The 23,410-nt window shown below is 38.8% G+C and overlaps 1 protein-coding gene across 1 annotated transcript in view; it reads left to right on the forward strand.

The window, feature by feature from the left end:
- Positions 1-23,410, forward strand: part of GALNT17 (polypeptide N-acetylgalactosaminyltransferase 17) — an 815,309-nt gene that overhangs the window by 441,579 nt on the left and 350,320 nt on the right. The window contains exon 5 of the mRNA XM_073615091.1: positions 6,201-6,398. Coding sequence (XP_073471192.1) covers positions 6,201-6,398 — 198 coding nt within the window. The remainder of the gene's footprint in view (positions 1-6,200; positions 6,399-23,410) is intronic.

The following is a 23,410-nucleotide window of genomic DNA, read 5'->3' on the forward strand; positions in this document are numbered from 1 at the left end:
CATCCCTACCTAACATAATAGTCCACCAAGGGCTCAACATGTCTACAAAGATGCCAGGTATTGTTCTGTTATACCAGCAGTAGGTCAGCTCATGTGGCCATAGTCTACAGACCCTTCCACTCACTGGCAAAGCATATTCCATTATCTAAAGCATATATACGAATCTGTAATGGAGTTTGCTATATTGCTCACAATGTGCATAGAAGACTTATGCCACGTACACACGAGCGGAATTTCCGTCGGAAAAATATTAGATGGTTTTTCCGACAGAATTCCGCTCAAGCTTGGCTTGCATACACATGGTCACACAAGTTCGCTGAACTTTCAACCGTCAAGAACGCGGTGATGTACAACACTACGATGAGCCGAGAAAAGGAAGTTCAATGCTTCCGAGTATGCGTCGAATTGTTTCCGAGCATGCGTAGGAATTTTGCGCATCGGAATTGGTACAGACGATCGGAATTTCCGATCTGAATTTTTTCCGACCGAAAAATTGAGTGCATGCTTTCAATCTTTTGCTGGCTGGAATTCCGCCAGCAAAAGTCTGATGGAGCATGCACACGGTTGCATTTTCCGACCAAAAGCTCTCATCGGTCTTTTGCTGGCTGAATTTCCGATCGTGTGTACAAGGCATTAGAGAAGATTGTGTTTTAATCAACAAAATAGGATTTTCACTTTATGAAATGCCTAAACCAGTAACTGCCTGGTTATAGAACAAAATGTTTTTGTTTGAGGCCAACATGCTATCCACTCTGCAGATAATATTATAAATTTAGAAAAAAAAAAGCTTTGATCTCATGCCGACAAATCATTCTGCTAGACTAAACTACAGCTGGGAACCGACAGAAAAAAAACTCCTGTGACCAGTGATTATAGGGTTAATGTTATTGAATATATACCACACATATCGACTATAAAAGCTGCTGATGACCTATGTGTAAATAAAATGTAGCATATGTCACAGTTTTTACTTTTACTTACTTTTTTTTTTTTCGAGTGAATATGCTACGTGGATAAAAATTAATCATTTCCATATAGATGTGATTTGTGCTCTTTAGAAAGGGTCCCAGATGGCTGAGAGTGCTAATTTCAATGTGACTTATCTAATTGGAAAGCGGAAGAAAGCACTTCCTTTGTTATTCTGCTTCCAGATGGAAAATTTTAATCTCAGTCAATGTGCTTGCTCAGTTTTGGAGAGTTTTGTTTAAAAGGCACACACTGCTCTGCATACATAACAAATAGTAACAAGGCATACTTTAATAGATGATTCCATTATTTCCTTCTGCTACAGTATTTTTCTCAGTCTAACTATCTACCCAGAGCACTGATCTCTTTTTTCCTTTGTAACTCAATGTATCTGTTTAAGCTGCCTTAATGTTCCCGCACATTGTCACAAGAAATAACACTTCCTCCCTGACCTATATCATCCTTTGGCAAAGCTGGCATTTGTCACCGTGTTTAAATAGTTAGGGTAGATTGATTTTGTCTTTCTTTACCCTTTATTAACTCTTGTGCCTCGTACACACGATCGGACATTGATCGGACTTTCCAACAACAAAATCCATGGATTTTTTCCTACGGATGTTGGCTCAAACTTGTCTTGCATACATACGGTCACACAAAGTTGGTCGGAAATCGTGAACGTCAAGAACGCGGTGGCGTTCAACACATATGATGAGCCCAGAAAAATGAAGTTCAATAGCCAGTGCAGCTCTTCTGCTTGATTCCGAGCATGCGTGGAACTTTGTGCGTCGAAATTGTGTATACACGATCAGAATTTCCGACAACGGATTTTGTTGTTGGAAAATTTGAGATCCCGATCTCAAATTTTGTGTGACGGAAATTCCGATGGAAAATGTTCGATGGAGCCTACACACGGTCGGAATTTCCGACAAAAAGCTCCCATCAAACATTTTTCGTTGGAAAATCCGACCGTGTGTACGGGGCATAAGTGCTGATTTTTCTAAAATGCTCTAGTAATGGGTAGCAGCCACTGCAAGCTTATACCAAGTTCTGACTACAGCGGTGGGTTAGCAGAATAGACAACAGGAAATGGTCTCCTGATTTATTAAAGCTGATCTTCAGGTTTTAGTGAGGTTTAAATTGTTGGTTTGAACCAAGTTGATCCAATTGAGATAGTACCTTCACTTTTTGATGAACCCTCTGTGTCCTCCATAAACTGTATGTAGCTACATACAGTTACAACTACATACAGTATACAGCACTGTATTCTGGCAGCGGAACGGGAATTTCCCCTTATTAGAATTATTGCTACGTGGAGGGTTAGGGTTATGATTACAGGGAAATATAGTGTTGAGGTGATACTAATTCAGTGGTTTCTGGTATGGTTAGGATTACATGGAAGTTTTTAGTGTGAGGGTTATAATTGCAGGGGAGTTTAATATTAGTGTTGTGATTTCAGATAAGTCTAGTACTGGGGCTTTGGTTACACAAAAGTATAGTATAAGATTTATGGTTACAGAAAAGTTAAGTATACAAACTACAGAAAGGGTTATTGTCAGAGTTATGGTTATGAGTAGGTTTAGTGTTAAGACTATGGTTGCAAAGTGGTTAATGTTTGAAGTATGGTTACAGGCTGTTTAGTGTTAAGGCCATAGCTATGGGTGGGTTAGTTATGGCTACAGGAAGGTTTACTGTTAGAGGTATGATTACAGGGAGATATTTGGGGTAAGGCATCTCTCTCTGTATTGCCTATGGTTGCAGCTAGGCATTAGTGTTATGCCCTGTACACACGATCGGACATTGATTGGACATTCCGACAACAAAATCCATCGGATTTTTTTCGGATGTTGGCTCAAACTTGTCTTGCATACACACGGTCGCACAAAGTTGGTCGGAAATTCCGAACGTCAAGAACGCGGTGATGTACAACACGTACGACGAGCTCAGAAAAATGAAGTTCAATAGCCAGTGATGCTCTTCTGCTTGATTCCGAGCATGCGTGGAACTTCGTGCGTCGAAATTGTGTATACACGATCGGAATTTCCGACAACGGATTTTGTTGTTGGAAAATTTGAGATCCCGATCTCAAATTTTGTGTGACGGAAATTCCGATGGAAAATGTTCGATGGAGCCTACACACGGTCGGAATTTCCGACAAAAAGCTCCCATCAAACATTTTTCGTTGGAAAATCCGACTGTGTGTACGGGGCATAAGTGCTGATTTTTCTAAAATGCTCTAGTAATGGGTAGCAGCCACTGCAAGCTTATACCAAGTTCTGACTACAGCGGTGGGTTAGCAGAATAGACAACAGGAAATGGTCTCCTGATTTATTAAAGCAGATCTTCAGGTTTTAGTGAGGTTTAAATTGTTGGTTTGAACCAAGTTGATCCAATTGAGATAGTACCTTCACTTTTTGATGAACCCTCTGTGTCCTCCATAAACTGTATGTAGCTACATACAGTTACAACTACATACAGTATACAGCACTGTGTTCTGGCAGCGGAACGGGAATTTCCCCTTATTAGAATTATTGCTACGTGGAGGGTTAGGGTTATGATTACAGGGAAATATAGTGTTGAGGTGATACTAATTCAGTGGTTTCTGGTATGGTTAGGATTACATGGAAGTTTTTAGTGTGAGGGTTATAATTGCAGGGGAGTTTAATATTAGTGTTGTGATTTCAGATAAGTCTAGTACTGGGGCTTTGGTTACACAAAAGTATAGTATAAGATTTATGGTTACAGAAAAGTTAAGTATACAAACTACAGAAAGGGTTATTGTCATGGTCATGGTTATGAGTAGGTTTAGTGTTAAGAATATGGTTGCAAAGTGGTTAATGTTTGAAGTATGGTTACAGGCTGTTTAGTGTTAAGGCCATAGCTATGGGTGGGTTAGTTATGGCTACAGGAAGGTTTATTGTTAGAGGTATGATTACAGGGAGATATTTGGGGTAAGGCATCTCTCTCTGTATTGCCTATGGTTGCAGCTAGGCATTAGTGTTATGCCCTGTACACACGATCGGACATTGATTGGACATTCCGACAACAAAATCCATCGGATTTTTTTCGGATGTTGGCTCAAACTTGTCTTGCATACACACGGTCGCACAAAGTTGGTCGGAAATTCCGAACGTCAAGAACGCGGTGATGTACAACACGTACGACGAGCTCAGAAAAATGAAGTTCAATAGCCAGTGATGCTCTTCTGCTTGATTCCGAGCATGCGTGGCACTTTGTGTGTCGAAATTGTCTACACACGATCAGATTGTACGCGATCGGATTTTGTTGTCGGTAAATTTTATAGCCTGCCTCAAACTTTGTGAGTCGGAAATTCCGATGGAAACTGTCCGATGGAGCATACACATGGTCGGAATTTCCAACATCAAGCTCCGATCGCACATTTTCCATCGGAAAGTCCAACCGTGTGTACAGGGCATTAGAGTTATGGTTACAGGGAGATTTAGTATTAGGAGCTCTACATTTTAAATTACCAGCTCACATTTGATCAGTTACTATATCATTAGTATTCTCTCCATTCTTTAAAAATCTAATCATTGGTGTCATAACTAAATCAAATTCTCAAAACTTCTAATGCTATAGTTATATACATTTTTTTGCTAACTTTAGCTTGGGGTACTGGGCATTTTGCACACACCCAAAAAACGTCTTCAAAGTACACAGGATGTGTGTAGTACACCCAATCTTTCTGCCCTGTTGCTGCATCCTCCCACAGTTTCCGGCAATTTCTATGTATTAAAATGAAGCCAAGAGTTGATGTATACATACAGCAGCTCTAGAAGCTGCTGCTGTCAAAAAAAGGCTGCCTGAAGCAGTGTACACCTTTCAGACTAAAAATAGATATAAATTAATATTTTTACTTTTGTATATACTCTGATTCAATTCTTGCCAGTAAATAGACTGAAATGTTACATTTTATTTAATACAACACTTTAAAAAAAAAAAAAAAACTAGCATTGGTAAAAAAAGAAAAAAGTGAGTTTTTTTTTAGTTTTGGTATTATTATAAAAAAACATTTTTGTCTAGGGTTTGCATAAATAGGTAATTTTTGCAGGACAATATCATGGAAAAAAAAAAACTTGTTTGTCCTTAAAAACTATTTATGTATTACCTTGTTATCTTAAGTAATGACAAACTTATTGTCAAATAAACAAATCTATAGCAGAAATGTAATAAATTGGTTTGGTCCATAGGCTGTCCATAGGCTGTGTACGGGTATGAAAGGTTAAGCATAAATACAAAAAATACCCATACTTTTATACTGCCCATTTCTAATCAGTTCTAATCACCTTGATCCAAGAGTTCAAGTATTATAGACTTAGAACTATGCATGAGCGCAAAGTTTGGTCCAAACACAAATTCGTACTAAACGTTGGCTGTTCAGGTGCTTTTTTTTTCTCCCCTAAAATTGATACCAGACTCAAACGGTCCTGCATAAAATAGGGGGTGGGGCACCAATTCCATTTTTTTTGTTGTCTTTATATGGGATCCTCTTTGATATCCATTCCCTCAAGGATAGCATTTTGGTATATCAATTTAGGGGGTGCCCATGCTGCTTTTTTTTGTGGGGGTTCCCCATTGACATCTTCCTTTTATATCAGACCCTAATCTAGGATAAGAGTGTGGTATACATGAAATAACAGAAGTAAGTAGCCAGAAGCTTTCAATTTGCTGCCAATTTGAATAGCCTTTATTTTTTTTTATATATATGTCAGTTTTGCTATAGTAAGTTGTATTCATCATAAAAATGTGGCACTTCACAGGCAAGTTAAGGGCATCCCTCAGGCATGTTACTGGAATTAGCATGTCATCCCTAAAGCATTATTAAAATCGCTCCTCCCCACCGAAACTAGGTTTTTGGTTTTTTTTTTTGCTGTGGTACATATTCCCCAAGGCAGTGTGTTTCCCCCCATGCCATTTGTTTGACAGTTCCTTGCCAATTAGCCTAGAAAATGGCCATTACTGTTTTGTACCATTTGGCTGCCATTGTCTTCAGTGGGGTTCAAGTTTGGCATATGAACTTCAGTCATGTTCACAAAATCTGCCTTCAACCAAACCCTATTTAGCACCACTGACCTAAACTATTTTACACTCATGTCGGATTTTCATAACCTGTGCTGTGACTGAAAATTCTGTGTTTGCAGAGATTTTTAAATGAAAAAAAATATATAACATCAAATTTTATATTTTGTATTTTTATTTCTTTACAATTTTTAAAGGGCTGAGCCAGTTCTTTCCCGGATACAAGAAAACAGGAAAAGAGTCATATTACCATCCATAGACAATATTAAACAGGATACATTTGAAGTTCAGCGATATGAAAATTCAGCACATGGATACAGCTGGGAACTTTGGTGCATGTACATAAGTCCTCCTAAAGACTGGTGGGATGCAGGGGATCCATCTTTACCAATAAGGTTGGTGAATGCTACCATGCATTTTGTTGTTTTTTTCATTTATAACGTATGTTCCAAATGACAACATGTAATGATAAATTACCATAAATAATAAAGTGCTTCTCTACTTTCTATGTTTTCTGAAATATTGGAAACTGATACACTGGGAAGATTTATAGAAAGTAGTCTAGAAACGTGAAAGGTTTCCTGAAAAAAGAATGTATATTAGCTTCCAGAAAATCAGAATTAAGATGAGTGGTGGTAGAAATTAAAAGGCTTGTGAGTTGCACACATAAGAAATGCAGGTCAGCCTAACAAAATCTCAGGAAAAATGAACAACTAACCCAATTCAAAAGGTGATTACAACGTTTATTAAAATGCTGATTACAATGACCAACGACTGAATTGTGCCAATTCATAAAAGCTTGCAACTTCTGTTATAAAAAAAATATAAACTACTTTTACAAATAATTTTAGACATTAAAGCATTGGGCAAAAAATACTGAGCACCAACTAAAAATATTCAGCAATATTTCGCTCAGAGTTTGAATAAGATTAACACTTTACTTTGCTATCCAATGTACATAATTAACTTGTACTGTATATTCATAATTTTCTGAGTTCTTAAACTTTATAAGGAGTCCACTAACTATTACTTAAATCTGAATGCATGCACAGTACATGCTCTTTTCTGCTGTGTCTTGCTTCTGGTGCCTTACAAACCCAGTATTCAGTAGTTTTTACAATGTATATACATGTATGTGTGTGTGTGTATATATATATATATAATATTATACTGTAAGTACAATATACACACAGAGACAAAAAAAATGTAAGGTCCATGCCTGCAGTTGAAGTGGGCCCACTGGTATTTCAGTATATGCCACTACATACGCAGAAAGTGGGAGGACTTAGATCAAATATCCAATGGATTGCACCATCATAAACAAGCAACAGGAGTGTGTTAACAGCACACCCTTGTTTCCTTTCAGTATGGCTTTAGTTTTGCATTAAGGACATTTCAGTGCCCATCATCAGGTTTGGGTAACCCTGCATGGCCCTGAAACATTGCAATTTATTTTGCTCATGCAATAATAACTCCAATATTTGGTCGGAGTACCTTTTAGTATGCATAAAGGATATTCTATCATTACATAAGCAGAGACATGCAGCATCTCCATGTCTATACCTGTTTTACATGTAATCACCTTACAAAGCACATGCTTTAAAAATAGCATGATCATAAGTGTGTGGATTATGTATATGATCATCACCAAGATAATAGAATTGTTGTGTTTTTTCAGAGGAAGCAAGTAATTAATTATAAGTCAAGACACCCCAGTAAAGCATCTTTGAAGAAACATGGTAGGCTTTGGGTGACTGGTTGAAATTTTTAATAAATACAGTTTAGTAGTTATAATCACAAAACAGTTGTATGTAAGTTTGCCACCATTGCTGAGACAAAGTCTCCCAACTAATAATGACTTGGGAAGCAAATGGCATTTTTTACTGGTGGGCGGTAAATAGATGGCAACACTGGTTTTACAGGGCACAGCAGATGTGATATAACAGCACCAATTACCATTACCACTGCCAAACCACTGCATTTATATGTGGCAGCTGTTTTCAGAAAACCTTTGTAGGAGACATAGGATCATTATATGTATAGCTTATAAATGCATGTAGCTGCACATTTAATTATTGACACTTAAGATTAGTCTACATGCAAACCTAATGAGAAGCCTGCCATATCTTATTACTTTTATACCAATATGACAAGGTCAGTTTATATTTTTTCATTAATCTAGAAAAAATTGGCAAGGAGCCAAGCATTCATTTTAAACACAGTCACCCCCAGAAACTAATTTACAATTTAAACTTCTGATGTCAAACCTGTAGAAGATTAATTCTGAAGTCAAGTATTTTAGTTAGAAGCAAATGCTCACATGATACATAGGTGTGAGTTTAGTAGGAAATAGTGAAAGATAAATAAGTATTTAATTTATTTGAAATGAAGGAGCTACAGGTATGCTATACCTGCCTTGCCTCACAAACATATATATTTTATGTGATTGTTTCTTAACATCTCTGTAGACTGGATTGTTGACTTATAAAAAATAATATTTCTCTCTGATTGAGGTTGAATTTTCACCACCACAATGGTAGATTTAGACATTGGCACTTTGGGGTTGAAACAGTGCATCCATTACATAGTGCACAAAAATCTTGATTATCTGCATAATGCACTAGTGTCTACATAATTGGTTTTAACACTTGATGCTACAGGATATTTGCTGTGTTATATGGCCTTGTTATATGGCAGCTGGTACCAGGACCAAAGTCCAAAGTAGTAAGAGGTTTTTTTTTATCTCTTGCTTCTAAGTGTATCTGCGTTTTATAATTATTGTATTTCTGTATTAGCAAATTAAATAAGAGTGTTTAAAAATCTAGCCACATTAATGAATTAATTTACAGAATTTAAATCAGTTTAAGTAATAAATAACATTAATGTGGATGTATAATAAAAAAGCATTTTTTTAGGTATCACATGAAAGGGTTAGAACTGTCGGTCTACTTTATTCTGTCTGTGTTCTTTTTGGGAGGGGGTTTCCCTTCATCCCATTCCCATCTTATGCTGGCCATAGATGAGCAGTTTATGTATTTATTTATTTATTTAGTTAGTTGTTTGTTTTTGTTCACCCGTCTGGTTAAACAAAGCAAGTAATCAGATTGCTTCATCCACACAATGAGGTGGATGAAGGAATACCCTCACTGAAACATTGTATTCTGACAGCGGGACTTGTACCTGTCAGAATACATTGAACAGTAGCTGCAACCAATTGGCTGCAGGTGCTGATTGATGAAAGTATTATAACCCATCAGTTCAATAGAAGTCCATCAAACGATGGAGTTCTGTTGAGCAGGGACTGCCACACACTGATTGAAATTTGGCCAGTCCCTGCTAAACCAACCACATTTCAAACTGTTTATGGCCAGTTTTAGAAGGTTGTCACTGGAACAGGTGTCCCCTTTGAAAGATTTACTCTCTGACAAGTGTAACATGTTGGATTTCCCCTTACTCTTTTTTTCAATTAATGGTCACCAGGACAGTTAATCTACCTTCAATCAACAGGAAAAACTTGTCAATGATTTAAATTTTTCTCTGCTTTATCCAAGACTACAGAAAAAAAAAAGATTTAGCTGATCATACACTTTTAATGCCCTGTACTGAGCATCATTACTTTAGACAGCTCTGCATGTTTCAGAATATTTCCTTTTCAAGTATAGTATATGGGAATTTTCTGAAACGAATCACTACTAGTTTAGCATGTGGTGGTTCATTGGTTCACTAATCTGCAATTACACCACTATGTTTTTCTGCACCCAAGTCACCACAGTTAGAATTACATCCTATTAAGTAGGCATGCACATACCTTTTACATAAAAGGATTATTAATTGTGACTGGAGTTTAGCCTTAAGCCATGTTCATCTACTTTGAATATTTACATACATAGCTTGCAGGCTTAATTATTTCCAGATCTGTTTTCTTTTGGCTTTTTCCTCCTGTATTACCTGTTTCCAAAAGGGTGCCAAAGCAAATGGCAACACTGCTTATTGATTGTAATCATCTATGGCTGATCCATTATTTGTCAAGATAGTGACTCATTTATTGGAAATATCTTACTCATCGAGGGATAATTTTGTAAAGGGAAACTTTACAGTATGTTCCGAAAAGGTAGTAATATGTAAAATGCACTACTGGCTTGAGGAAATATCCCATTATTAATCAATGTGAATGGCAAAGTACAGACAATCCTATCATTTTTCAATTTTTGGTATCATCATTCCTAGGGAAACAATTTAAAATGACCACAGCCATTGCTAAAGGGGAAGGTTATTGTTAACAGGAATGTGAGTCACAAATGACAACCACTGTGGGGGTCATTTACTATAGAGCCGGGGAGTACTTGGCACTAATACATACAGTGGGGACAGAAAGTATTCAGACCCCCTTATATTTTTCACTCTTTGTTATACTGCAGCCATTTGCTAAAATCATTTAAGTTCATTTTTTTCCTCATTAATATACACAGAGCGCCCCATATTGACAGAAAAACACAGAATTGTTGACATTTTTGCAGATTTATTAAAAAAGAAAAACTGAAATATCACATGGTCCTAAGTATTTAGACCCTTTGCTCAGTATTTTGATCTAATACAGCCATGAGTCTTTTTGGGAAAGATGCAACAAGTTTTTCACGCCTGGATTTGGAGATCCTCTGCCATTCCTCCTTGCAGATCCTCTCCAGTTCTGTCAGGTTGGATGGTAAACGTTGGTGGACTGCCATTTTTAGGTCTCTGCAGAGATGCTCAATTGGGTTTAAGTCAGGGCTCTGGCTGGGTCATTCAAGAACAGTCACGGAGTTGTTATGAAGCCACTCCTTCGTTATTTTAGCTATGTGCTTAGGGTCATTGTCTTGTTGGAAGGTAAACCTTCGGCCCAGTCTGAGGTCCTGAGCACTCTGGAGAAGGTTTTCATCCAGGATATCCCTGTACTTGGCTGCATTCATCTTTCCCTCGATTGCAATCAGTCGTCCTGTCCCTGCAGCTGTAAAACACCCCCACAGCATGATGCTGCCACAACCATGCTTCACTGTTGGGACTGTATTGGACAGGTGATGAGCAGTGCCTGGTTTTCTCCACACATACTGCTTAGAATTAAGGCCAAAAAGTTCTATCTTGGTCTCATCAGACCAAAGAATCTTATTTCTCACCATCTTGGAGTCCTTCAGGTGTTTTTTTAGCAAACTCCATGCGGGGCTTTCATGTGTCTTGCACTGAGGAGAGGCTTCCGTCGGGCCACTCTGCCATAAAGCCCCAACTGATGGAGGGCTGCAGTGATGGTTGACTTTGTACAACTTTCTCCCATCTCCCGACTGCATCTCTGGAGCTCGGCCACAGTGATCTTTGGGTTCTTCTTTACCTCTCTCACCAAGGCTCCTCTCCCCCAATAGCTCAGTTTGGCCAGACAGCCAGCTCTAGGAAGGGTTCTGGTCGTCCAAACGTCTTCCATTTAAGGATTATGGAAGCCACTGTGCTCTTAGGAACCTTAAGTGCAGCAAAAATTTTTCTGTAACCTTGGCCAGATCTGTGCCTTGCTATAATTCTGTCTCTGAGCTCTTCAGGCAGTTCCTTTTGACCTCATGATTCTCATTTGCTCTGACATGCACTGTGAGCTGTAAGGTCTTATACAGACAGGTGTGTGGCTTTCCTAATCAATTCAAATCAGTATAATCAAACACAGCTGGACTCAAATGAAGGTGTAGAACCATCTCAAGGATGATCAGAAGAAATGGACAGCACCTGAGTTAAATATATGAGTATTACAGCAAAGGGTCTGAATACTTAGGACCATGTGATATTTCAGTTTTTCTTTTTAATAAATCTGCAAAAATGTCAACAATTCTGTGTTTTTCTGTCAATAAGGGGTGCTGTGTGTACATTAATGAGGAAAAAAATGAACTTAAATTATTTTAGCAAATGGCTGCAATATAACAAAGAGTGAAAAATTTAAGGGGGTCTGAATACTTTCCGCCCCCACTGTATAATAGCGCCCATTTTAGGCAATTAAGATTTTAACAGGCGAACATGCGAATGAAAAAGAGCGCTATTAGCGGTGAACATACGTTAGTGAATTCAGAAATCAGTGCTAATTAGAGATTCTGCATATATGCAAAAGCTAATTTTTACTAAGTTATTATATAGCACTGCACTGCAACCATGATCCATGTACAGTATGTGAAAGAAACATTTTTTATGCGAGATGTGCTCTACCTCGTGTGCATCTATTGATGTATATTGCAATTAGTATTCCTATTTTTTTACCTTCTTTTGCTAACGAATGCAGTTATAAATGGTTATTAAAGAGTAATGTCTGCTATTCTGTAAAGTTACATGTATTGAACATTTAAGTTACCTATTTGTTGTATGTTGTTTTTTTTCATGTCTTTTTTATTTTTTTTATTTAGGTGACTATAAGTGTTAATTATTTATGTTCATTCTTTAATCATACTACACTATTATGCACATCTCAGCGTACTTGGCACAAAGGCTTGGTGGTCTGCTCAAATGTCTCCACAGCACTCACGGTATGAGTTCAAATCTCCAGCCAACCTACCATCCACCAGCTGTGTTTATTTTTTCAGTGCAGAAGCAAATTAAAATAAACAAACAAAGAAATGTAAACTGCCTGTTAGCTAGTGTGTGGTGTTTGGAATTCCACACCATAATATTATTGAATACTTACATACCATTGCATGCATTTGAAGAGATAATAGAATCAGCCAAATTAAAGTGCTTTGGCTAGTTGGCATTTGCCTACTTTCAGCATATGCTTTGGCTAATTGGCTAATAGTCATTTGATTTTTCCAAAATGAGGCATATACTGGGGGGGGGGTCCCTACAATGTTTTTTTTCCTTGATTTTTGGAATTCCATAACATAATATTATTGAATACGTACATATCATTGCATGCATTTGTAGAGTTAAAATATGGAATAAACCAAACTGATGTGCATTGGCTAATTATGCTGCTGAGGACAATGCATGTTTTTAGGAGGTGATACTGTTAGTGGGATTTAAACTCCTAGCTTGAGCCTTTGAAGGTAGCAGGGCACACCACTATGCTACAGAGCTGAGCACATACCTACATAGAAAATGCATATGCTAATGTTTTACTCTATACAATAATGTTTTTCATTTTAGGCATTAATATTATAGTAACAACCATGGTCATGCTGATGTGGCACTGGCTAATAGGCGTTCGCCTCTTTTCAGCATATGCTGCTGAGTACAATGCAAGTTTTCAGTAGGTAATACCATCTGTGTGATTTTCAGCCATTTGAGCACAATTATATTGAGAACATATGTTTACTAGTGTTTGATGGTGGGACTACTTTATATTCTAGGTATAATAGTACTCAGCACAATGACTTAGGCCCCTTTCACACTTGTGCGACCTGAAAGTTGCGCAACTTTTGATGCAACTTTAAGCAAAGACTGTGTAATCTTGAGGTCTATGGATGCAGGAGTCCAGGGAAAGTCACGCAATTTTGCGCTTGCAATTTTGTGTTTGCAATTTTGCCGCGATTTCAGGGAATGCCTGTGTAAACTTGAGGTCTATGGACCTCAACTGGCATCAAAGTTGGACCAAAGTAGTACAGGGACTAATTTGAAGTCAGTGTGACTTGAAGTCGCACAGAAATGAATGGTACTCATTGAAAATCATGGGGTATGACTTGTCATGTGACTCTGATGTCCAAGGTCGCAGGAAAAGTTGCATAAGTGTGAAAGGGGCCTCTGCCTGACTTTGTGAGCGATTTCAGAGACAGTGCACTTTTCTGCACAGATGTCAAGTGAAATTGCATAAGTCCCAACTGTCCCTGATTTGGAACAAAGTCCCTCGGTCCCTCTTTCCTCATTTGTCCCTCATTTTGTTCTGATCTGTATAGTTGTATATAAAATGCACTTTTTATCTTTCAAAAAGGGTTTCTTAGCGCTAAACTTTTCATCTAATTTCTAAATTGCTTTGTTTGTAAATTCTAAAGGAATATTATTGGTAAAAAAAAGCACTTGGGGGTTTAACTAATAATTTGTATTTTTTTTGGAATAAGTCTCCTTTAAGGAGGTGTTTTAGGGGGTATGTTCTATGCCTACATACTTTTGCTAATAGGTGTCCCTTATACCGATCTCAAAAAGTTGGGAGGTAAGAAATCATCCCCTGAAGTCGCCCAAAGTAGTGCAGGAACTACTTTTGGGAATCTGTGCGGCATCGTACCAATTCGGACAGTTCCATTGCCGTCAATAGGCGCCGATTTGGCCTGCAATTTGACATGTCAATTCAGAGCTATGTGAATATGGGTAAAGTTGCATAGATATGAATGGAAATCATGGGGGGCAACTTTTCATGCAACTCTGAGGTCCGAAGCTACATGAAAAGTCACCCAAGTGTGAAAGTAACCCAATGAGAATAATTGATAACACCTTAGAATTAGGCCCTATTTGCACTTTTGCGACCCTAAAATTGCACAGCTTTGCCATGACTTGAAGCAATGCCTGTGTAATCTAGTGGTGTATGGACCTCAAATCACATCAAAGTCAAGCCAAGGTAGTGCAGGGATGAATTTGCCCCACTTTCAGGATGCACAAGTGACAATAGGGCCAAATTCAAAGGTGTTATCCATGAAGCTCATTCACACTGCTGCGACCTAAAAGTCACACTGTTTTTCTGCCACTTTGCCGCTGCAACTTGGCCCCAACTTCTGGGAATGCCTGTGTAATATAGTGACCTATGTACCTCAAGTCGCATGAAAGTCACACCAAAGTAGTACAGAGACTACTTTGAAGTTGGTGCGACTTGAAGTAGCACAGATATGAATGGTTATCATTGAGAATCATGTGGTATAACTTGTCATACAAATTTATATATATATATATATATATATATATATATATATATATATATATATATATATATATATATTTGCATGGTCCTTACTGATTTACATCGGCAGAACAAATGCAGGACGTGATGTGTGCACATGGGTCAGAAGCAAATGTGTGATGATGCCAAACAAATCACTGAACCCCACCCACACCAAATCTAACTACCTCACCCATCCCACATTGATTAAGCACAAGTACATATACTACACTTACCTGGCAAATGAGAAGCACCTCCTACTTGTTAAAGAGGGACCTCACCATGTCCACCTAGATGGAGATCCTGACCAGCACAGGCACTTCCGGGTGATTATGATGACTCATTTCCGGGTCAGAAGGTGAAACCATGCACTTTTGATCGCAGCTGCGAATATTTGATCGCAGCCACGATTAGTATTTTTTATTTTTGTTTATTTACAGATATGCAAATCTGTATTTTCTACATATAACAATATTTGAAGGCAAACTTAAGGGAGTTTGATAAGAAATGGTGTCCCTGGGATTGCAGGAGGTGAATTACAAAGACAAAGGCCCAGTTTGAGCCCTGATTCACACTGACAGTGGGAGAAAATCATGTGAGTTCAGCTGAACTCACATGATTTCATTTCCGCATGTCAGTTCCTGGGAATTTCAGAGACATCTGTGCAGGTTTCTGTACAGATGTCAATGGAAATCGCACCCTGAAGTCACCAAAAGTAGTACAGAAACTACTTTTGGAAATTGCAGGGCCGCACCGATAAAGACGGTGCAATTGCCATCGAATTGACATGTCAAATCGCACCAACGTGAACCAGGGCTGACACATACAACACTGCCTATCCACCAGATTAATTCATTACCTGCAATTCTCCACTGTTATATACAAAGACACCTAAATACCTTTATTACAATTATATCTTAGAATTTCTTTGGGTATAAGTAAGATATTTCACTTTCTTAAATCCACCACCCCCAAAACTAATTAAAAAGAAAGAAAAGAGAAAAACAACAAACAAGCTCAATAATATACTTTTATTTTGCCAGCAGAAACAAAATTATGTACATTTACTAACATTAAAAAAAAATTCTACAGGATGTATAGTGCTAAACATTTTTCTAAACCTTAGTGAACACAGCTTTACTTTCAGTGTATAAACGGGCAACACATCACATTTTTATCTGCAAAATTATAGAAACGTACTTAACAGTCATTGTTCTTACAAAACATTCCAACATAATATTAAAAAAGGCACATATTCAAACTATAACACCCACCACCACCCCACAATCCACACACATATATTGGGGAGTATGTTCTGCTGCATTTCTGTGTACACGATTAAGCAATGAGATCAAAGAGTAGAAGTCAGTAGATGCTCCCAAACCATAAATGCTTGTTCAGACAGAACTACACTCACAACAATGACAGCATGGCCACATAAACCCACTTTGATGGAAAAAATGCACAAGAATTTCAGCAAACAAACAGCCCTAGTTGGGCATTTGTCAATATGCACAATATCATCCCTCCCCCCCCACAAATCACAGCAATAATCCTTCCCGCTTATCAGGCAGTCCTTTATATAAGGTTGTATTGTTAGCAAACTGACACACGCCCCATAGAAGTACACGCCCACCAGTATCTTTCAATCTGTCTCTTCATGTATGTCTAAAGTGATTGCACCTGATGAGTGGGAACACATAATACTATTTGCAACTGTGCTAGCCCTTGGCTATGTGCATCAAATCTCCTACAGGCCAAAGATCAAAGGCCATTTGCATACACATAAACAAAGCAACAGTTTTCTAAACATATGTACCTGTGCTGTGTAAACCCTACAATTTTAAATGTCCAAGTTCTTGGGCATGATTAGTGCTAACCAGGGTTGTCTTTAACCACTTGCCGACTGGCTCACACCAATATACATCGGCAAAGTGGCACGGGTGCACAAAACAACGTACCCGCACGTCACTGTGTCATCGGCGGCTAGCGGGAGCATGCAGGCGGGTCCCGTGGACTCGATGTCTGCCAGTGGCCTGCGATCATGAAACAGAGAGGCAGAACGGGGAGATGCCTATGTAAACAAGGCATTTCCCTGTTCTGCCTAGCAACATAACAGGGATCTCTTGGGAGCAGTGATCTCTGTCATGTTAAGTGAGCCCATCCCCCCTACAGTTAGAACATGCCCAGGGAACACATTTAAGCCTTTGATCGCCCTAGTGTTTAACCCCTTCCCTGCCAGTGACATTTACACAGTAATCAGTGCATTTTTATAGCACTGATCGCTGTATATTGTCAGTTAAAATAACAGAGTGCCGTATCGCAAATAAGGGCTTGGTCGGGAAGGGGGTACATCCTTCTGGGGCTGAAGTGGTTAATATTGACTGGACCCTGGGCAAACATTTTCTTGGGCCCCCTCTTCCATGCAATTTCACTCTATATCTGCTCTGAGGCATACAATAAATAGCAGCTAGACTCAAAATCAGTTTACTGATTCAGATCAGGCAGTGATTGCGATTGATTGACAGAGGTTACAGTGTATCATTACTGCTCACTGACCGGCTTCTAGAGGTTACAGCACACATTATGGCTCACTGTTTATTTTCTAGAGTTACAGCACATGACTTCTGCTTGTTGATTGGTTGCTAGAGATTATTGTACATAAATACTGCTCACTGATTGATTGCTAGAGGTTACTGGACATCTATATCACTCACTAATTGGTTGTTAGAGTTTACTGCACATTAATAGTGCTCACTGATTACTGCATATCCTTACCGCTCAATGATTGGTTGCAAGAGGTTAGTGCACAGCATTACTTCTCACTGACTGGTTGCTAAAGGTTACAGCACATCATCTCCTCACTGCCTGCACACCATGGACTGGGGAGGTGAGGGGACCCATCAGTAGACAGAAAACTCCTAGGAATCCTAGGACTCCTGGGTTCAGTGGCAATGCTGGGAGATTGATGGGATCAGTGGCACCGGTGGGGGGATGGGATTAGTTAGGAGGCAGTACACTGTGGCAAATTCTGAATCATGTAGAGCAAAGCTGAAAATCTTTGGCAAGTATATAGTGGGGGATTTTACAATGACCACCAATGTGAGGGGGGATTTACACTGACCACCATGTAACGGGGGGATTTTACGCCACCCAGCAATAGAAATGAGGGATTTCTACATTGACACCAATCTAATAAGAGCATTTAGACCAACCACCAGTGTAATGGGGAATATAAAATGACCTCCATGTAAAGGGGAATTTACACTGACAACCATTGTCGAGGAGATTTGTATTGACTACCAATATAAGGTGACACTTCTAGACGACCATCAGTGTTAGGGGGGGGGGATTAACACTGACCACCAGTGTAAGGGCAATTCTGCACTTACCACCAATGTAAAGGGAAATGTACACTGATCACCAATGTTATGAAGAATTTACACTCACAACCAATGTAATGGGGGATTTTACATCAACAGCCAATGAAGGGGAATTTCTACACTGGCCACCAATGTAAGGAGGGTTTACACTCACCACCAATTTCAAGGGGGCTTCTACGTGGACCACCAATGTAAGGGAGGATTCGAAACTGACCACAAATGCAAGTTGGGATTTTTTTAACGATTACCAATAAAAAGAGGAGTTTCTACACTGACCACCAATGTAATGGGGATTTACACTGACCACTAATGTAATAGGGGCATTCACAGTAACCACCAATGTAAAGAGGGATTTACACTGACCACCAATGTAAGGAGGACCTTCACACTGGCCACTAGTGTGAATGAAAGGATTGTACATCGAGCCCCAATGTAATGAGAAGATTTACACTGACCACCAATGTAATTGAGACATTTAGCCTGCGTTCACATTTGTGTGTGGCGGGAATGCATGCAAAATTGCTTTCCTAACACCACATAAACATCCTGCCCTTTAGAAGATACAATGCCATTAATTGCTAATGACACCCTCATGCATCGGCTGAGATGTGCATATTCACATGCACCAAAATTAAGGGTGCTATGGCACCATGTTATTTTGAAGAAGGGTTCCACCTCCAGAACAGGCTGATGTTAGTCATAATTAATATAGAAAGGGAGGACCCCCACTGTACCCATATCCAATATCAGAAAAGGATTGAGAGATTTGGACAACTCAATAAAAAAAAAATACAAAATATGCTAGTTAGAAAAAACATTAAACAGACATAAACACCTAACTGACTGGCAGGCTCAACAAGTACCCAATAAACAAGGCATGGAAATATGAATATAATAGAAATCCATGTGGACATGCATAATGTACAAATATTTCAATGAGTAGGGTTCATATATTTTCATGCACTCTTAATGAATATAGCTGTAGGCAGGACTTTCAAGCATGCTCCTTTACCTTCCCAGTGGGCAGCATTCAGCAGAAGCGATGGTAGATATGGCCTCAGGGGGATATGATACACATATAAATGCTGCCTCTATTTGCCCTGCCTTAAAATGGTCCTGGTGCTAACAAACATTAACATCAGTCCCTGGCTGCAATGAGCTTCCAATCTAAAGTCCAAAACTAACTTTCTTACATTAGAGACTATTTTGACAGGAGACAAATAAGCTGCCAGCATGTCTTTGGATTGTGGTGAGAAACCCACACAGGGAGAACATATAAACTTCAACACAAGCATTAGCAAGTTGGGGAATTGAACCAGCAACCCCAGTGCTGCTAAACGGAATTGCTACCCACTCAGACAGTGGGCAGCCTCACACATGTAGTCTGCATCTCTGTGGTGTGAACCAGCCCTAAGTCCATAACCATGCTCAGTGTCACAAGCAATATACAATATATTGGCCTAAGTATTGGGACGCCTGCCTTTATATGCACATGAACTGTAATGGCATCCCAATCTTAGTCCGTAGGGTCCAAAATTGATTTGGCCCAACCTTTGCAGCTATAACAGCTTCAACTCTTCTGGGAAGTCGGTCCACAGGGTTTAGTGTGTCTATGGGAATGTTTGACCATTCTTCCAGAAGCACATTTGTGAGGCCAGGCACTGATGTTGGATGAGAAGGCCTGACTCGAAGTCTCTGCTCTAATTCAGCCAAAAGGTGTCCTATTGGGTTGAGGTCAGGACTCTGTGCAGGCCAGTCAAGTTCCTCAACCCCAAACTCCCTCATCCATGTCTTTATGGGCCTTGCTTTATGCACTGGTGTGCAGTCATGTTGGAACAGGAAGGGGCCATCCCCAAACTGTTCCCACAAAGTTGAGAGCATGAAATTGTCCAAAATGTCTTGGTATGCTGACGGCTTAAATGTTCCCTTCACTGGTACTAAGAGGCCAAGCCCAACCTCTATATATATATATATATATATATATATATATATATATATATATATATATATTAAATGTATTTTCTTTTTTTTTTTTCTTTGGATTAGAGACTTGGGGTGGGTGGAGAACATGTTAACAGATAATGTGTTGTTAACACTGGACAAATTTCTAAAGCCAAGTAGCTAATACACTTACAGAATCAATATGGTACCAGCCTTGTTATTGCAGGTGTAAATGTTCCTGACTGTGCAGTCCTGTTCTCATGAAAAGGAAGACATATATAACTATTAACATGTGAACAGACCTGGTATGAATGTTGTAAAGATCTCCTTAAAAGGTTGTATATCTGCTACTGTAAATTCGTAAGGGGGTAACAAGTACTGTATAAGGTACTAGGCAGTTAAAGCATTTATAGTGATCCAATTGAAACTATCAAAAAATATTGTTATTCCATTAATATGGCGTGTTGTGTTCAAACTCATACAACCCCACATTATTATTACAAACATCTGCATCCAAAATACTGACACATGTGAAGTACCATAAAGCTCTTCAAATGCCTATATCCTGAACTGGTCTATGCTTGACACCCTTTGCCTCCATGTTTATCCTTTATGACTCGTGTGAAAGGACTGGGACAGATTTTATGCATGTTGTATACTTTTAGCTCACTGAGCCTCACTCCTCTTGTAAACACTGCTCTCTTTCTGCAAAGTATTTCAGCAGATACAAAACACTGTAAAGCCAAGACATACTTATGTGGCATGTGTGGGAACTGTTCATTCAGCTCCTTAGAATAAGGCACGTTATGCATCTGCCCCAGTATGCTCAGTCCTAAATATACAGCATATAAAAGGGCCTGAAAAGATATGCCTGTAAATGTAGTAAATTTTGAGCTCTGACTGTCACTTCATATACTGTGTGAGGGATCAGTCAGATGTCAGACATACAGCAGGTTCCTCTATGTATGCTAAAATAGAAACGTCATCCTGTTCTGGAAAATGATCACCACTGCAGCTTTAATATGTTCTGAGCCACCCCTTTCCCATCTTTCTCAAGGCAGTGGCATAAGAACATCATCTTTGTTTTGCGTAGATGACCACTGCAGTAAAACACAATGGTCTTTTTTAATTTGATTTCACTGGTTTGATGGCATGTGTGCTCAGTTGCTGAGAACACTGCCCAGTAGGGATGAGGTTCAAGTTTGCTGCTACCATAAGTTTCAGGGAAATACTGCAAGTTTGCAATTATCAGCCCCAATTTATCTGTAGATTCACCCAAGATATTTTTTTAAACTGTAATGCAATGTATGGCCTTTGAACGATGGTCATCAGTCTTAGCAGGGCAATAAGAGGACTTTTGGAAAACCCACCCCCCCTGACTATAAAGGGAGGGGGCACAGTGCATCCATAGTAACAATGCATTGGAAGCTACTGTATGGAAAGTTTAAAAACTGTATATGAGACAATTATAGTCATTAAATAAACTGTAATTTAGTTTTCAATTTTGGGAAATCAACCCTTTTTCTGCTTTTTTTCATTCCTATTATCTGGACTTGTTTGTGTTTAATTTCATAATGTGGTTGCAATGCTTCTCTTAAAAATGCACTTTTGTTTCAGGGGTGCTTTGGGGGTTTTATATTCTTTAAAAAAAAAAAAAAAATTTGTTGATGGTCTTTTGTTAGTTTTGGGGTGCTCAAAGTGCAGCATCCTCTTGTTACAGACAATTTGTTTTTGGACCTGCCTTCTGTTTGCAGCATGCTGCTGCATCATTTGAAAGAAAAAAAAAAAAACATTATTGTACTCACACTTACCTAATATCTACACAGATGCAATTAAAATTAGTCATACACCAGTTAGGCCCATCGACCCTGCATAAAACTGCCCTGTTGCTAGCCAATTTCGAAATACTCTACCTTATGAAGTTTTATTTAATACTTGTGGTAACACGCCAGCATGTGCTCTTTGTGTCTAGTAATCTTGGACGTAGCCTTGCTAATTAAAATTGTCCATGTGCTTGCCAATTTTACACTACTTTGTCATCTGCAGTCTCTTAATTCTTGAATTGAAACACCAAGCTGCACTCCATTAGTGAGAAAAAGGACAGCCTTAGCAAATTATTTGCCAGTTTATGTACTATATATTATTGTTAAAACTTTGATCTGGAGAATGAAACACCACACCCAAATGTTTGAGTCTGATATAATGTTTATTCCAAAAATCAGCTGGGTACAGCTACCAATGTATTTTGGGGGCCTGACCACATGCCCTTCATCAAGAGAGTATGGGGTTCACAATCTGGGACTTGGGTGGAAACTCCAGGTCCTAGTACCAGCAATCCACCCTCTAGAACACTATTGTTGTTTAAAGGAGTTCTATAATCGCAGCATACACTTTCATTTTTATAAAATCAGAATTGTAAAAGCAATATAAACAATAGTTATTTTTTTACAATCCAAAATACACTTATTTGAAAAATCCCCTTTCATGTTGTGAGTGCTGCCAGTCTACTGTCCATCTCTTTCCATAATTCTTCTGATGTTTACTTTTGATTAGTAAGGACTACATATTCTATGGTTCATTGGGGGCCTGCAAGTAGGCAGGCGTGAACTGATTTTGCCTTCTGAAAGCCTTCCTCTCAGCACCCCTGTAGATCACAAGGCAGGCTATGTGAATTTTCTGACACAGCAGTGCCTACTCACAGGACATAGTGAATATGTGTTACAGAAATCAAGGAAGTAAACACGTGGGATCTTCAGGTTCAATGGTATACTAGAAATAATTTAAACACAATGTAGAAATGAATATGTTTTTAACCGCTTGTGGACCGTATCACTTAGATATAAAGCAACTCTACTGCACTGGATCACGAACCTAGTACGTGATCCAGCATGTCTGGGTTGGGGGTGTTGCCTAGTTTCTGTGATTATGTCCATACACCTCAATCATTGTAGTAGTAGTATGGACATATACATATCTAGATCTGAGAGATCTTACACAAAAGAGATAGTTCCATCTGTAATACACATTTATTAATAGGGTTACATAATAATATACAAATTACACACTAGACTGTATTTACAACACAATGTACAGCGTAGGTCCCCTGGCTTACATTATATTTACAAATTACTCACAACAACCATATTTACAATACAAGATGCAAGTATAGTGTTAGATTACCTGTTAACTTCAGGTCAGCCCATGGTGACTGCTCTCTGTCCCCACA

The sequence above is a fragment of the Aquarana catesbeiana genome, linkage group LG02 (assembly GCF_042186555.1).
Source record: "Aquarana catesbeiana isolate 2022-GZ linkage group LG02, ASM4218655v1, whole genome shotgun sequence".
Lineage (NCBI taxonomy): Eukaryota > Metazoa > Chordata > Amphibia > Anura > Ranidae > Aquarana > Aquarana catesbeiana.